Source organism: Megascapheus bottae, chromosome 2 (genome assembly GCF_031878675.1).
Source record: "Megascapheus bottae isolate mThoBot1 chromosome 2, mThoBot2.hap1, whole genome shotgun sequence".
Classification (NCBI taxonomy): Eukaryota; Metazoa; Chordata; class Mammalia; order Rodentia; family Geomyidae; genus Megascapheus; species Megascapheus bottae.
In genome coordinates, this window is record NC_143510.1 from 67,990,622 (window position 1) to 68,008,328 (window position 17,707).

The following is a 17,707-nucleotide window of genomic DNA, read 5'->3' on the forward strand; positions in this document are numbered from 1 at the left end:
CTGAGCACTGTCTTTGGGCTTTCCTCAAGGCTAGCATTCTACCACTTGAGCCACAGGACCACTTCTGGCTTTTCTATGTATGTGGTACAGAGGAATCAAACCATGGTCTTCATGCATGCAACTCTACTACTAGGCCAAACTCCCGGTCCAGTTTTCTTTTAGAATTCTGGGCATTTTTGGAGCTTTTTGCAACTGTGATATGACATATTTCACCATTTCTTAAAAAATGTTAATTCTTCAAATATTTCCTTCTGTTCACTTTATCTCTCTTCTCATGGTAGTATAACAGTGTTCTTATGAAGAGTAGTCTTTTCCTTTTTTCTTGTGAGTACATCATTCTTTTCCTACTGGCCCAGGAAGCTGGCAACTGCTATTCACTTTTGCCTTTCTGTGTCTCTGCGCTTTTCAGCTGCCCTGACACTTCTCTTGTAGTTCTCAGTATTCTCTTTCTTCTCTCTTCAGAATGTAGCTTCTTTTGCTTCTTCATTCATGGAATCAAAGCAAGGGCTATTTTCCCTTCCCTCCATCTTGCTCTACCTTTTATCTCTAGCCATTGTTTTACATTTTTATTATCACAAACAATATTGCAATGACTATTTCATATGATATGTCTACGTGCTTATTAAAGATACAGGTTCTCTTAATGTTGTTCAGGCGAGTCCCAAACTCCCAGACTCCAACAATCCTGTGGTGTCAGCCTTCTAAGTAGATAAGATTCTAAGCATATATCCCTGCTCCAGGGATGTGTATGTGTGAGTGTGTTAACTGTGTCTTAAAGGTAGCCTTGTTAGATGGGTGCTGAAATGGTTGGATGTAGAGCTGTGGATCTGTAGTTATGAGCTGACTCACCCATTTCCCCAAAGGGATTACTTTGTATAAAGTCGTGAATATAATTTTTAAAATACGTTATGATGTCAAAGAAATTGGCAAGCAGTGCTACACATGCAGTTGTTGTAAAATGGATTGTTAGATTATGTCTCCATTAGAAAAGTTTCAAATGTCTTACAAATAGTCTCAGTATATAACTTGTTTCAAATTGTATATACTTAAATTTGAGTGTAATAAAACATGACAATATTTTCATTTGTGGTTTTATCTTTGTTTGTTTGTTTGTTTATTTTGCCAGTCCTGGGCTTAAGCTCAGGGCCTGAGCACTGTCCTTGGACTTTCTCAAGGCTAGAGCTCTACCACTTGAGCCTCAGCACCACTTCCAGCTTTTTTCTATATGTGGTACCGAGGAATCGAACCTGGGTCTTCATGCATGCTAGGCAAGCACTTTAACCACTAGGCCAAACTCCTGGCCCCTATTTATTTTTTTTGCCAGTCCTGGGCTTAAGCTCAGGGCCTGAGCACTGTCCTTGGAATTTTCTCAAGGCTAGAGCTCTACCACTTGAGCCTCAGCACTATTTCCAGCTTTTTTCTATGTATGTTGAACTGAGGAATCAAACCTGGGTCTTCGTGCATGCTAGGCAAGCACCATACCACTAGGCCAAACTCCAGGCCCCTGTTTAAATATTTTTAAGTTAGTCTTAGGTCAAAAGACAATCTCATATTAAACTTCATTAACGTTTGCTCTTTATGTTTGGGCTTACATTTTACCTGCAATTTATTTATGTGGGTGAAATGGGATAGAAGTTAGCTTTATTATTATTCTATCCAAATAACCAATTGTCTCATTTTTCTTGTAATGATTCACAATGCAAATCTTGTGACATCAAGTTTTGGTAGATGTTTGGGTCTGTGTTGAAGTTATATATGATTAAGCAAAATCAGCACTGTATTAAAAATAGTGATTTTTTAAAGTCTTGATGGATTTTAGGATGACCACTTTAGTTTTAGTCTTCAAAATATTCTTGGCTAGTCATGGCACTTAATTCATATGTGAATATTTTTTGCTTTTTTAATTAATTTATTAACATTGATTTTTACATCATATTTCAAATGACGTATTTAACAAGTATTCAAGAAGGGAATCTCTATATACAATCACTGGCACTTAGATGTTAGGACATAATTAAAATTAGGCTGAGGGTTTGCATGTCATAGATATCATATGTGAATTTAATACTCCATAACTCACTTTTTCTAAATCATCTATTTTTTCAGTTAGAATATAAGTATACAACTGAATTTTAACACTAGCCTTGTATTCTAAGACTTAGCTAAATTATTAGTTATAATCTTTATTTGGATGTGATAGTATTTCTTACAAAAGCATCGTTATTTGCAAGTGCTTTATTCTTTCAAATATGCATACCTTCTGTTACTGCATTGTATTTTTGTTACTGCACTAGCTATAACTACTAATGTTGAAAGGAACAGTAAAGGATTTGTTCCAGACTTTAGAGAGAAAGCATGTAACTTATGGTCTTATGGTTGTTTAAGAGTTACAGAATGTTACATACCAGATAGGTCAGACTGAGATAATAAAACTCCCAAATGACCTTGACTCCTCCAACTATCTTAAAGTATCAGAAAAATTCAGAGACACTCCCCCCCTCAAATTCTTTACATGTTATTTCTAGGGTAGCAATTTAGGATACAAAAGACAAATTGGTTATCATTTGGTCTCTTAAAAAAACAAAATTTCCAGTTGTGTAAATTTTGCAGATGGAGAGAGTAAAACTAAAAGGGTGGCCTCCCCTTATCAAGATCCTATTGATAATAAGGTAGATTTACCAGAATCAGAAAAAGACAATTACCTGCTCCAGGAGTTGGGGGTCTCATCTCCTGGCATGGCTTTCCAAAATGTCCTCAGATTTGGATCAAGTCTGGGGGCCAGAAAGTTCTAAAGAATTAAAGGACAGACAAGAGGAGACTCAAGCATAAACATGTTTATTCATACAAAGCAAAGCAAAAAGAATGTACCCTCTAACGACAGAGTGTGTGTGCTGTGCTGCAGGTCCCAAGACCTCAAGCTTTTACTGGGGTCTGAGGACTTAGGAGTGGTTATGCTGGCAAACTGGGCAGTCATTAACTTTTGGAGATTGGGATATACATTATCAACTCTTCCCACATGTCCAATGGGGGAAGTTCTCAGCCTTGGGTGGCCAGACTGGGTCTGTGATTTTCTGTGGGTTTCAGTGCCATTGATATAAGCAAGACCCTGCTATGTCACTAGTCACTCCCTTAGTGTCAGCAGGTCAGTACGTAATCCTTTATGAACATTCTAGCCATTCTTCTTTCAGCCATCAGGTTTCCTAACTCCTTGCCTAGCTTCTTTCATCAATGGGTCCCAGCCCAGCCCAGGACCTAAATACTGAATGAGAAACAGGTTCTTGGACGATACTGCTATGATCTGTTGGAACTCTTACCATATTTATGTAAGTTGATCTTGACAATATAGTGTTTTAGGGCAGAAATAAGTGATCTAAACATAAATGTTATGAAAAATGTACACACTAAAAATTTGGGAAATAGACATTAGGTATACAGATCAGTAAGAAAATCCTAAGAATCTAGTGTTTATTTTGCTGAATAAATTGATGAGCTTGGGAAATGCTTTACCACTAAGATACATTCTCAACTCCATGCCTGCCTCCCCACTGCTCCCTCTCTCTCTCCGTCTTCGGACCTGGGTGATATTCAACTTTTTTCACCCAAGGCTGGGACTCTTACCAATCACTTTAGCCACTGGAACTGGAATAAGAAAGAGTTCATAGGATGTTTCTCCTAGTGTTGGCTTGGATTCTCAGCCTCCTGAGTATTTGTGATTATAGTGTGAACCACTAGCACCTGCAAGGCCTTTTTTTGTTTCCTCTGTCTGGGAATCCTTCATCTTTAGACTCTAGCCAATTTTACTAAAACTATTTTTGTAATTTTGGACAAATTATCTCTTTAGTTTGGCCCCTTGAATTAGCTGTGCCTTCACTCCTAAAATCTTTTTGTTCCATAATTTGCCTATCTTCTAAAATAATATGTAATTGTCTAATCTTGCCATTATTTGAATGTAGCTTCCACAAGTCAGGGTTTTAATTTTTGCTAGGTTTGCATTTGGATACATCCTCACCAGGTGACTGTATGGCATTTAAATGCTAAAAAAAGAATCGTTCAATTACTAACACCAAGTGTGAAAGAGTTAGAATGCTTTTACTTTGTATTTCGGGGAAATAAGTTGTGGGCCTTTAGCATGCTATGAAAGCATTGAATAATATTCTAAGCTAGAGCATCTTCATTTAATGATTCTAGAAACCTGTCTTTGAGATCTGGATGGCAGGGCTGAGGGTAGAGCTGATGAGACACTGTTTGGCTGAGATGTGAGGTCCTGGGCTAGAAATTCATAATAAAAAATAAAATGAATACACAAACAACCTCCATATAAGCCAAGATATCTTTATTAAAAATACATCTACAATTACTCAGACTTACCATTTCCTCTGGAAAATATCCAATAAATACCTATTATTTACTAGGCACTATGCTAAGCACAGAGAATAAAGATGAATGGTCTCTGTCCTTTCTTTTCTTATTTTGGGGGGCGGTGGGGTGGGTCATGGGGCTTGAACTCAGCCTGGGTGCTGTCCTCAGCTCTTTAGCTCAAGGCTACTGCCCTATCCTTGAGCCAAACCCCACTTCCCGTTTTCTAGGGGATGGTTGGAGATAGTGTCTCAGGTCCTTTTGTGCCCAGGCTGGCTTTGAATCTTGATCCTCAGAACTCAGCTTCCTGAGTAGCTAGGATTATAGGTGTGAGCCACTGCGCCCAACAAATATTTCCATCTGTATAAGCAGAAATACATGGTATGTAATTTGGTAGGTAGAAAATACTAAACTTTAGCACTTTTCTTCTATGCTTTTCCTGTGATTGGTCTCCCACACACAACCATGAGGTGTAGTAGTACAACTACTACCTGAGGTGTAGTAGTACAACTAAGAATGAGATAGGCAGGATAGAAGTTTTATACAAAAGAACTGACCAGAGATTAGAAAACTTAAGCAGATGATCACTATGTACCAGTGAGGCTGACAAACAGCCTAGCTGAACTCAGCACAGAGAAGTAATATGTAAACCTTTCAAGTACTCCGGATTAGTGTTAATCCTCATTCCAAGAACTATAAATTTTATCCTGTCAAGAAAACACATTTTGTATGTGACATCTAGAAATGCTCAGCCATTTGCTTGTGCATTCTCCTTACCAATGGTTCAAGCAAGTTCTCCAGAATCTACATTTTTTACCTTTATTTTCTTAAAGGCTTCAGGAACTGAACATATTATTTCAAATCCTGTGTGATGGTCCTGGGGCTTGAACTCATAGCCTGTGCACTGTGCCTGAACTTTGTTTTTGCTCAAGGCTAGAGGCTCTATCATTTTAGCCACATATCCACTTCTAGCTTTTTCGTAATAGTTAACCGGAGGTAAGAGTCCCTCAGACTTTCCTGCCTTGGCTGACTTTGAGCCATTATCCTCAGATCTCAGCCTTCTGAGTAGCTAGGATTACAAGTGTGAGCCACCAGTATAGGGCTCAAGTGTACTACTTTAAAGATGCTTAACATTACTGACATTTATCAGATGAGCCTGGGATTGTGTGTGTGGATCTAAATGTTCACGTCAGTCAGTGTGCCTTTAGGGTTTTACAAGGTGTTTTAGAAATCTCATTGACTCAGATTTTGTCTGCTCAAATATTGTTTTAGAAATTATAGTTACAAAGCAGCAAGTTACTAAAGAACACTAGAGCACTACACCACAGTTCAATTTTGTCTGGAGCTCTGTACTTATGAAGTTGTGTGTGTGAATTATTTTTTTAAAGTTGTTGAAGAAGGCAGTAGCTCTCTTAAAAGTTCAGGACAGCACTAGTTCACTAGTTCACCCATAAATGGGTGCTCTAGGCTAGAATACAAGGAAAGCACACATTTAAGATGCTGTTTAAAAGCGATTTTGGTATTTTTTTTTTTTACTACTGAATCATAGCACTACAAATACTGCTTATTTAGTTGGGGATTTTAAAAGGTTTGAGGGAATTACACTTTAATTTCCAGTTCAAAAAGGAAACATTTGTGAAAAATATAGAAGGAATTTTTGACATGGGCACATAAAATCTTTGACAAATGTATGATGGGTATAGTCAGAACATGCACCAGGGAACCAACTAGTGCTTGAGAATTACACCATTCTTCAGCTAGTAAACAACCATGATATTGGTAACAAGTCAAGTGGTACTTAGTACAATGAAGAAAAATTTTAGTAAATGTGGGGTAAGGATACAGAATTAAGACTCCAAAGGGTGGGAAAAAAAAAAAAAGAAATGCTAGCCTTAAAGTTGTTTTAAGCTTAAAATAGATTCATAAACAGTTTAGGCAAATCACCTTTGAAAGCATCTGGCATAAAGAAAAAGCCTTGGATTCAGAGGCAGGAAAAACAATGACAACCAGCAGTAAGAAGTCTGTAGAATTTTAGTGATAATTTCTGCAACCCCCAATTTTCTCACCTGTAAGATGATGATGATGAACTCTATTTACTTGTATCAAAATAAATGTGTAAGAAACTCTAGATGTGAAGATGGGAGGAGAAAGTAAGTTTCCACCTTTTCCCCACTACCATTTTCTCGGAGCCATTAGCACCAAGTACACGTCTTACCAGATATATAGGGGTCAGAGAGTCTGTAAGTACTGCTCATTTCTTCAAACACTTCCTCTTCCTTCTTTCAGCTTTTTAAAAAATAAAACCTGGTTAAGTCTATCATTAAGACATTTTCTGAAATTTTAGTCATGTTTTGAGGTTGCGTGGCTCAAAGGAGCTATTTATTTCTAATAAACATTAGAAATCTTTAATGAAAACTGCAAGTTATGGCAGTAATGCAGAGCTCATCATTTGTCATTACATTATAGAATCTTACAGTTGGGTTCTAAAATATACCTAAAATATATCTAATATCTAAAAATAGATATTTCTATTTTTAGTCAGTGCTTTGTAACCTGTAATCTGTTTATTTTGTTGGCATGGACCATCAAAATGATATTCTGTGTCACCTAATTAAAGAAAAAGAACATTGTGCGTTATATAGTAATTAACTATAGAAGAATTTTCCAAATAAAAAGCAAAGAAATGGATTTCATATTGAGAAACACATGAAATAGTAAGAAGTGTTTAGGAAATCAATCACACATCATCCTAAACTCCAACCCAATAATTTCCAAGTATATACATAAATGATTCTTTTGAACTAGCACATTCAGCGACTACACAGAAAAGACTACACCAGACAACTTTCGGCTTTGCAATAAAGGTGTTCATTAGCAAGTCAGGGCCAATGGATAGTTTAATAGCCATTAACGAAGCATTCTCTGTATTCTTCTTACAATAACCAAGCAAAAGAAAACCTGCAAAACTATTAAGGTCTTTGGGAAACAGAGACCTTAGTTTAGAAGAATTTGGCCTTCTGGATATTTTCTTCATGCCATAATGAGTTGGTACGAGTCACAATTGTCTCAGCTAAGCAAGGCCTAAAATAAAGGGAAAAAACATAAAGCAGCCTGATGGATTAGCAAATATTTATTTTTAATATTAATACTCAAGAGACAGTTCTAAAGCTGCTTTTACTTAATTTTCAAGCATCTGCATATTAAATGCCTTTTTTTTGGTTACAATGTAGACAAGTAAAAGTAATAGTGATAATCCTGTGAACATGAATAGGCAAGCTATTCAAAGTACACAGTAAAGGACAGAATTCACTAAAAAATTTAAATACAGACAGTATAGGTCATCACTATTGCTCTATCACATGTCAAAATAGAAAATTAAAAAGGTGTGTTGTGGATGCCTGTAATAGCAGCTATGTGGCAGGTGGAGATGGGAAGATTCCAGTCCCACTCAGGGAAGAACCAAGCTCAGCACACCTTATTTCAAAATAGCACACCTTATATCTCAGAAAACCTTCTTGGCAAGCTAGTACATGTCTACAGTTCCAGCTACACAGCAGGATTACATCTTAAGGTTTCCTGGAGCAAAAGCAAGAGACTATATATGAAAAATAAATAAAGCCAAAGGACTGGAGGTGTAGCTTAGGTGACAGAATGCATGCTAGCAAACACAGGGACTTGAGTTCAAATCCCCTACCACCAAATTAAAAATATTAGCTACTAACAGGTATATTGAACCCTGGTCAGATCTAAGTTGGAGAATGACCTAATGTTAAATTTATTTTAGTGGAATATTATTCTCACATGAATTTCTAGATCTAGGCATGTAGCTAAGAGAAAAGAATGTTTAATTTTTAAAAACCACAAAACTTTTATGGGAATGAAATCTTGAGTTACTATACTGAGACTCGCTGTTACATACACACACATATATATATATGTATATATTTTACCACTTAACATAAAAAACTAGTTCTCAGATACTGCATACAGACAGTTTTATGTAAAATATATAAACATTTGTCCAAACTGGCACACAGATTGCATAAATATGGCAATTAAGATTGCATTTACAGACTGCATGTACAATGTTGTGCAAATTATTACAATATTACAATTTCAAAAGTTATTTAAATTGGTATCCAAGTAATTAGTGAAAAAAATAACCATGCAGATTTTAAATATCTCAGAACAAAATTTCAATGTCTTCATTAAAAGTTCACACATTAAAATAGTTTTATTCATTTTATTTGTATATGTCAAAATACATTTTTATTTCCAAAATAGTGGGTTTTGCAACTAGTTTCATGCAGAAACAAGGTCTGCTCAATACTACCAATAAAATCAATATAGCACAGTAGCTGTTTTAGATACAAAGAATAAATAACCTAAATACAAAACACTAAAATATTAGAAACATGTATTTAATCATTCTTCACAGGCATCCAAACTTCACAAATATAAACCACAGCATGCCTTACTGTTGTGCAACCAGAACATGTTGCAGTCACTCAAACTGATCAATTATCTGTATATTTTACCTCCACATGAGACCATGGAACTCTCCATATTCAGACCCACCATTCACACAGTTCAAATATAACCAAACATAGACTCCTCACAACTATCCTTGTACCTTTAAAATCAAGAATCCTGAGCTTGGTAGTAAGAGCATAACCTTGTATCTTCATAAAACCAATCAAGAAAGAGGACTGAAATCCTGCTTACCAAAACACCCTTCCCCAACCCTAAAATAATCTAAAATAGGCAGTAGGACACAATGACCTTTTAAAATGAAGGGGTACAAATTCACATTTAATAAAGTATACAATGCACTCAATAATACAATTAGCTACTATAAGCTTTACAATGTACAATTTATTCAAATGGCGGAACTGTTCAGTGGTTAAGGAGACAGTGCCAAGAAGATGTAGTATTTTTTTTGCATGGTTTAATGAAAATATAAAAGCTATTTGTCCAAATAAAAGCCATCTTCGCTATATACTTGGTTTTGCTTTTTTCTTCTTCTCATTTATAAAAAGGCCATTGAAATGTATAAAATGGTCTGAACATGATGGTGGTATCAAAGTCAAAGCCTCTTCACATGGCAATAACAGTGCGTTTAACATTAACTCACGGGTTAGGTCTGCAAATGATTTCATAGTATTACTTTGGCTAGCACAACAGTTTTAGACAGCACTCAGATAAATATAGGTATGTGAAATGTGAAGCAATTATCTTATGCAACTTTAATTATGTTTGAATACTATCAGATAAAAACAAAAGTACAAGTACTTTACAGTAGAAAATTTTGTAAAGATAGGTCTCCACATAATGTGTAACTTTTAAAGTTGTATTATATTGTTAGCCAACTGTTTTCAACATTATCATGGAGTAGCCTACTTTGCATTAACAGACATTTGAAATAAGAAAATAGTCAAGCATGCCATGTGGTGGTCAAAAAAATCAAAAAACAATACACTTATTTATATATACAGCATCACTCAGTACCTGCTAAAAATGAATGTGAAAGTTACAGAATCTAACATCTTATACTACAATTGAAAAAAAAAAAACACAACAAAACAAAAGGTGACCAAGGAAGGCAGAAAACAGGTCTTAAAAAGATCTAATCACAACTGACTTTAAAGCATTCATATAAGAAATAAATGCATATTGCACAAACAGTGAAAGCAAATGTTCCACCAAGCAATTCAGGTTTAGGTGGGAGACAGTACATTAGCATAATACACAACAATTACCCTCAGAAGAGGAAGGCTTTTTTTTTCTTTTGTTTTCAGTTAAGTGAGAAAGCTGTGAATACATAGACAACTCTGCCACATGAAGAGTTAGAAAGAAAAATTACAAACCCAAACTTAGATGTAAAAAAAAATTAAATATTGAAAAACTGGAAACTGTGGCACATCAAAAAATGTTGACTGTCTTCTGTGAGAGCTCAAAGTTTCTGTTGACACAAAAGTATCTATGTACAACTAAGGCTTCCTGGTTAAATATCGGAGGCATACCTGGCCTTGAACACTTTCCTTATATGCTGGAGCTGTAAACAAGTTTTCTCAGTCATTAAAAAAAAAATCTCAGCAGCTGCATTTACACGAAACAATGGTCTTGATAACAAAAAACAAAACAAAACTCCCAGAAATTAAACAAAACAAAAGTCCTAGATAAGAGGGCATTTGGCAGGATATCTGAAAATGACAGTCTCCAAGGATTCTTCTCAGATGTCCAGCGACTGCAAATTATGGTCCACTGGGTAACTAGTATGTGCAATTCCTGCTGCTCTGTCTTTGTTTTTGTTTTTGAACGCTACTTGGAAAGTTTGCTTATAACTCTGATCAAGGCCCCATTTTCATCCTTTAGCCTCTGGTTGTCTGCTTTTAGGTCTGGTAACATCTACGTGAGGAAAACAGAAGAACAAAAGTTCTGTTTCAAGAGAAAGATAAAACATTCCTAACAAATGTTATATTATCATCACAAATGTTCAAGCTTTGTCAGTTATATATATTTCTAATTTCTAAAACAAGTATCATGAAGAAAAAATGAAGCTAATTAGTTTTAAAAGTAATGGAATGAAATATTTATTCTATCAAAGTTATCTACTGAAATGCTAGATGTCACTTGATTTTGACTAACAAGCATACTGTATTAGTGCAGCCAAGAAAATGAAGGCTGTTTTTGTTAGAATAGGCCCTTAAAGTTAATTCCTTTGAAAGTTCCTAAACTAAAGCCTTTTTATTTATGCTAGATAAAACTGTAACATTGTTGTTCCACAAGTAAAACAGTCAAGGAAAGTTTTGAGGGAGTTAGACATAAAGTTTTTAACTATTAAAATCTCTTAAGCTTAAAGTGCTTAGTACAATGTCTGTTTGAGACATGTGCTTATTAAAAATAATTCTTATCACAATACTATAAATGAAATTACAGTAAACATGTATTCAAGAAAACATGCACAAAGCAAGTATTCGAAGCAAATAGAAAACACACCTTCCTATCTTTAAAACAATGTAATTTAATTTTACGACAAATTGAAGGGAATGAAAACACCACAGATTAATTTTCTACTAAGAATAATTATATAAACTATTCCATTTATGGTTCAGCTCTGCCAGGTTGAATAAATGGATAAGTTTATATGTGAGACATGAAGTCATATTTGCCATAAGCTAAAACTTCTTCTTGAACAACTACCTTAAGCAAAGTCTGAAGGAAGTTTTTTTTTTTTTTTAATATGGAGCTAATTAATTATGTTTGGAATGTTTCAATGTAAAATGCACTAAACTCAAACTTACATATTAAAATATTTGGAACAAAGAACTAAATGAATATAACTTCAGATGGTTCTAAATGAAAATGTTATTTTCAAAGAGATGGTAAGACTTAATTTTATTTTAAAAATGTTAATTACATATTAAGTACATGCTACATTTTTTGTGCTCCACTTTCTATTAAAGGATATTGGACATATTTTAATCCTTAAAACATTTTCAGCACCAAAGTGCACATAAAATTCAGACAAGTCTTTAAGTTCCTAATCTTTCCCTAATTTTACACTATAAGTTGTAATATGTAATTAGTGATACTTTAAAAAAATTCAGAGAAGCCATGCATAATTAGTCATATGATAAAGCTTCAGACACAATGGTATTAATTTGTAAAAATGTGCTTTTACAAAAACACGCTAATATGAAAACACCTGCCTGGCTCTACCAAGAAGAAATGATGAAACTATAATTTACAGGCTCACAGAATGCAGTTGCCTACAGAACCCTGACAGCTTGGCTACCACTCTTGTCAAGGCCCTATTCTCAGTCAGCAGTCTTTCATTTAACTCTCTCAGACTTTGAATCTGCTTTATTTGGTGCAGGTTCTGTAGGAATCAGAACATAAAGACATAAAAATAAAAAAAATAAGAAAATGGAAAAAGTATGGTCAGAAAATAAAGAATTACAAGGTAATGAATTAAAAGGATCATTTCAAAAGATTTAGAAACATTGTATTACTAAAATTCCATTTCAAATTGAATATAAAAGCAAGTAAAAGCCAAAAGACTTGCCTCTACTTTTCAAAGCCACACAGTAATAGTGGTCTAACAAATAAAATAATCCAATGGAACATTTCAATCTTGAACTTTAAGACTTTTTTTTTTTTTTTTTTTTTTTTTTTTTTTTGCCAGTCCTGGGCTTGAGCCCAGGGCCTGAGCAATGTCCTTGGACTTTCTCAAGGCTAGAGCTCTACCACTTGAGCCTCAGCACCACTTCCGGCTTTTTTCTATGTATGTGGTACCAAGGAATCGAACCCGGGTCTTCATGCATGCTAGGCAAGCACTTTAACCACTAGGCCAAACTCCCGGCCCCTCAATCTTGAACTTTAAATGCTATACTATATCTTATGAGCACAATTTATTTAGGGCAATGATGTAACAGGTCATGAATTAGTTGAGATTTTTTTTTCCCCCTGCAGAGTAGTCAACATTCAAAACAAATATTTCCACAAAGAATGAGTTTCATAAAATACATCTTTGTCCCCATTCTAGTGTCTTCTATTTACACAGAATAATTTTTTTTATCTCCTTATATGACTTATTTATTTATTTTTTCTTTCTATATATGTGTAGGGTCTTCAGGCATACTAGGCACTCTTACTATTAGGCCAAATTCCGCACCCATATAATTTATTTTTAAAGAAATATGAAAGTATACATAGAAATCAGAAACTCCATAAAACCCTTCATTTTATTATCTAATTTTCATATACCCGAATATCAAAAGTATTATATTATCAAAATGATTTGGGTTAAAAGTCCTCTTCTAGCCTACTACAACCTGGATTTAGAAAGAAAAAGAAGCAAAAGATATAAATGACTCACTAATTGGATAATTAGCTCTTGGAAAAATTAATATAAATAACACTTATAACTGTATTATAACATTTAAATCCATAAGCAGTACAATTTCTCACATGATTTACTTACTTTGAGCTCTTCTTCCATTTCAGATATTCTTCTTTCTAGAGCTCTTCGTTCCTAGATCAATTTAAGGTACCATTAATGATATAATTATTTCAATTTCAATTTTTTCTCTATATTGTGAAATAGTGACACTTTAGATTTAATGATAAAATCAGGAGCAGTGTATAGAAACAAATGTGATGCCAGTGATGTGAAGGAGCTTTCCAAAATGAGAGAATAGGAAGGTATTTATTTTTATCACTTTTCATGAACTCTTTTTTTTAAAGTTCTAAATTTCTGTTGAGATGCTACATAATGTGTTTAATCATTTTTTGTCATATAAAGTGTAGGCATAAAGTAAACTAGTATCCAAGACTGAAAACTGTATAAGAGAGAAAAAAACCACACAAAGATGCAATTATACTACTGTGATAGAAGCAGAAAAGCAAAGCAAACATGCCTAGGATATGTGTACTTTGCAAATCTCACCACTTTGTCCTCTAACCACAATGTTTACTGGCTTTTATCCACTTGCTTTTACAGTTTTGTATATAGGTTGATACTGTGTGTAGCATTAATGCGGTGATCTAATGAAGTAGCAACTCCAGCATTTAACTCATTTCAGAGTGACAGGCAAAGCCAACATACAATGTATTATTGCAGTGTACTGTTTTATTTCCTTTATAAAATAAGCATTCTATGGTGTTATGCCAAAAGCAAGCAGCAGTAATTGATGAACTGTAAAACTGGTTAGGTCATACCGCCCAGAAGATACTGACTCTTGCCGGTCACCTTTCAGATACAAACCATTCACATTTAGTTTAATGACACTGAAATTTTTCCCAAGACATTCTCATATTAATAATTCATGTTGGTATTTAGTAATGAAGTTCATTTACTGTAAATGTAAATATCTGTTAATTTTTTTCATATATTTTTTATTGTAATTAATAGAAGGGTTACATTATATTCGCCAGATAGAAGGTGCATTAATTCACATACATTGATACCTTTTTTCTCATGTCTTGGTCCCCATTTCCCTCCCCGCCACCTGTACCCCTCATCTTGTTTTCCCCCCTTCTCTATTTTTAAGGAAAGGATAGAGTTCTACTCATCATCTTATACAAGTACTATATAGAATCTAAAATTCACATGGTTCAACATTTCAAGTCAAAAATTTACTTTCTCTATAAGGACATTTCTCCTAGATAAATAACACATGAATATTTCATATAAGCCCATTATATTTTTTCAAAAAAACTAGCATATGATCCTTTGAAACATCAAAAATAAGAATTTTTGAGGGAAAATTTCCCTAAGTCTCAATTTTATTAGTCACTTGCAAGATTTTTAACTTAGTAGTAGAGTAAGAAGAGAATTCTGTTCCCAATCGCTTGATTCTATAGGCTCAAATAAACTGACAGTTACAAAACCGCAGGCCATTACCTGTGTTAGGTAAGTGTATTACATAAAAAAATATGGTTAAGAGAAAATACATACAAATCACTCAGCCCAGTATTTATCTGATATTCACAAAATGCTGAATACATGTTAGCAGTTCTACAAGTATCAATGTTTGTTAAAGTGAGAGTAGATTGGCTACTTTGTAATTTACCTGCATCTGACAAGCAGAAAAAGGAGGTGAGGTGAAAATGTGAGAATTTTAACCAGTGAATCACAAGGATGGATACCAAAGTATCAATTATCTCTGTTTGATAAGATTAATAAAGATAAAAATAAAGATAATATAGTTGATCCTTATGCTAGGGTTAATTTTTTGTGATTACAATATACTACTTTCCTAATAAATAGTAAATATTCTTCAAGTATAATTGTGTAACAAATATAAATATTTTGATTAAGTGTATTTTGTCTTATCAACAATTAATGAGTAAAGAGAATTCATTTTATCATTTCTGCACAAATTATCAAAATTTGCAAGATTATATAAGATAAAACTATATGGTAATATAAATAATACATAATAACAACCAAATGTATTTAAAACTTAAATGATTTTGTATTTACTAGTTATAGCATTTTTTTCCTTCCTTTTTCAGATAACAGTTTTGCTATGTAGCACAGTATAGGTATAGTTTCAGCTCTACAATATAGCTGAGGCTCTCCCTCTGATGCAATCTTTGAAGACAAGGATTATAGGTATGTACACAAGTAGCTATATCAGTAAAAAAAAAAAAAAAAAAAAAAGATTGGTAAAACTTAACTTTAAAACATTCTGTCATATTTTGATCATGAGGATAGTGTTTTCAAGATATAATTTAGTAAATGACAGACATTAACAAATGATTTTAAAATGTGTACTTGTTTGTCATTTATTTTTTGCGAAAAAGGCTAACTGGTAATTTTCAAACTGAAACAGAAAAAATGTTTTCATTGTTACCTGGTTCTAATTATTATTTTTGACCTTGTTATCACAGCAATCAATATACAATTTTTGCTTTGACTGAATCTCTGCAAATTTAGTCACTGATGAAGTGCGCTGCAGACCTGCAGACAGTCTACAGGCACTTTTCCTTTTTGTTGTGTGCTGGTCCTGGGGCTTAAACTCCAGGCCTGACTACTGTTCCTATGACTTTTTCTTTTTATTGAACCATGATCTTTGTATCTCCTAAATTTAAAATTTTTACTTTCAAGAATGGAAGTTGCTGGTTCATATCTACAATCCTAGCTACCCAGTGGGCTGAGATCAGAGAATCATGATTCAAAGCTCTAAAAAGCACAGCTGTGGCTCAAGTAGTATAAGCCTATGCCCAGGTCCTGAATTCAAGCCCCAGATCCAGCACCCACTCACACACACAGATGACTGGCAGTATTTAAATTTTGAGAATTGAAGTAAATGTACACATGATTAAAATGTTTTATACATGCATTTATAGAAAACAATAAGGTTAAATATCACTATACCATACACATAATTTCAGTACACATAATTTAAAAAATTCTTTAAAAGAATACAGAAATACATTTCCTATCTAGAGAGATAAATTAGACTAATTAAAACTGTCATCTATAAAAACAGAATAAATGAAACCCACCACTGCTTATACAAAAAAACAACTTATTTAATAAAATGGAATGCTTACCCTTTTTTCCATTTCCAATAGTGACCTATCAGCAAATCTCTCTTGTCTCTGCAATTATAAAAAGGGATATAAGTGCAATGAAGATAGGGGACATACCTTTCTTTAGTGGATATTAAAAGAAATAAAAATGTAAAACGTTCAGGTGGTATAATACATATTCAAGTGACAAAATAGGTTTGAATAAAAGAGAATATGATTGAAATGATTAATATCAAAATTGGTCAAATATCTGGGAATGAATTCATCAAACAACGTATCTTTCAAAAACAAATTTGCTAAATAATCTATTTAATTAACCGAAAGTGTTATTTGCCAATTTTAAGAAATCCCTTTTGTACTATGAAGGACAAAATACATGTTGAAAACACATTTCATTATTAGTTAAGCACAAATTCACTGTTTAATGTGATAATTGTGTTTTGTGATCAAACCCAGGGCTTCTTGGAATGCTAAACAGCAATCTTACTACCATAAAGATACAGCTATGATTCTAATATGGTAACTTAGAAACTATTTCTTTCTTTTTTTTTTTTGGTCAGTCATGGGACGCTGTCCCTGAGCTCATGGCTACAGCCCTAGCCCCTGAGCCACAGTGCCAATTCAGAACTTAAAGCTAAGTTTTTATCATCATCATCATCATCATCATCATCATCAGTAGTGTAGCAGTATTTGCTGATGCTGGGGCTTGAGCTTTTGTGTTCAAGGCTTTCTTGTGTTCTACCACTTGAGCTATAACTGGGGATAGTGTTTCATGGACTGTTCTGCCCAGGCTGACTCAAATCTGAGCTGCCTGAGTAATTGTTTACAGATATGAGAGGCATTGGCACCCGGCTTTCAAGCTATTTTTTTTTTTTTTGTGGCTCATGAGGCTTGAACTCTGGTCTAGGCACTGTCCCTGAGCTCTTCAGCTCAAGGTTACTGTACTACTCTTGAGTCAAGCCCCACTTCCCATTTTCTAGAGGTTAACTGGAGATAAGAGTCTCAGGTCCTTTTGTGGCTTTGAACCTTGATCCTCAGATCTCAGCCTCCTGAGTAGTTAGGATTATAGGCATGAGCCAACGTGCCCGGCCCCATGCTAATTTTTGATACTTTTTTTCCTCCCAGAATTTCTTCATTTCAAATTTTAAGACATATACGATGAAATACATTTGTAATTCCAGCTACTTAAGAAATGGAGAATGGAATATCAGTTTGAGGCCAGTGTGGGAAAATTTAGCTGAATACCCCACTTGAAAAACCAAATTAAAAGGGGTGGGGTAGGTATCAAGTGGTAGAGCATGCTTAT

General features: G+C 34.2%; 1 protein-coding gene across 3 annotated transcripts in view; it reads right to left on the reverse strand.

Moving 5' to 3' along the window:
• Positions 1-8,334: 8,334 nt before the first annotated feature.
• Positions 8,335-17,707, reverse strand: part of Ppp1r12a (protein phosphatase 1 regulatory subunit 12A) — a 96,251-nt gene continuing 86,878 nt past the window's right edge. For 2 of the 3 annotated variants that reach the window (XM_090328304.1, XM_090328302.1), the window contains 3 exons: positions 16,423-16,470; positions 13,343-13,393; positions 8,335-10,764 (listed from right to left, as the gene is read on the reverse strand). In XM_090328304.1, coding sequence (XP_090184430.1) covers positions 10,678-10,764; positions 13,343-13,393; positions 16,423-16,470 — 186 coding nt within the window. In that variant the 3' untranslated portion in view covers positions 8,335-10,677. Of the gene's footprint in view, positions 10,765-13,342; positions 13,394-14,079; positions 14,111-16,422; positions 16,471-17,707 lie in introns of all 3 variants that reach the window. The other variant, XM_090328303.1, reaches the window with a different exon arrangement.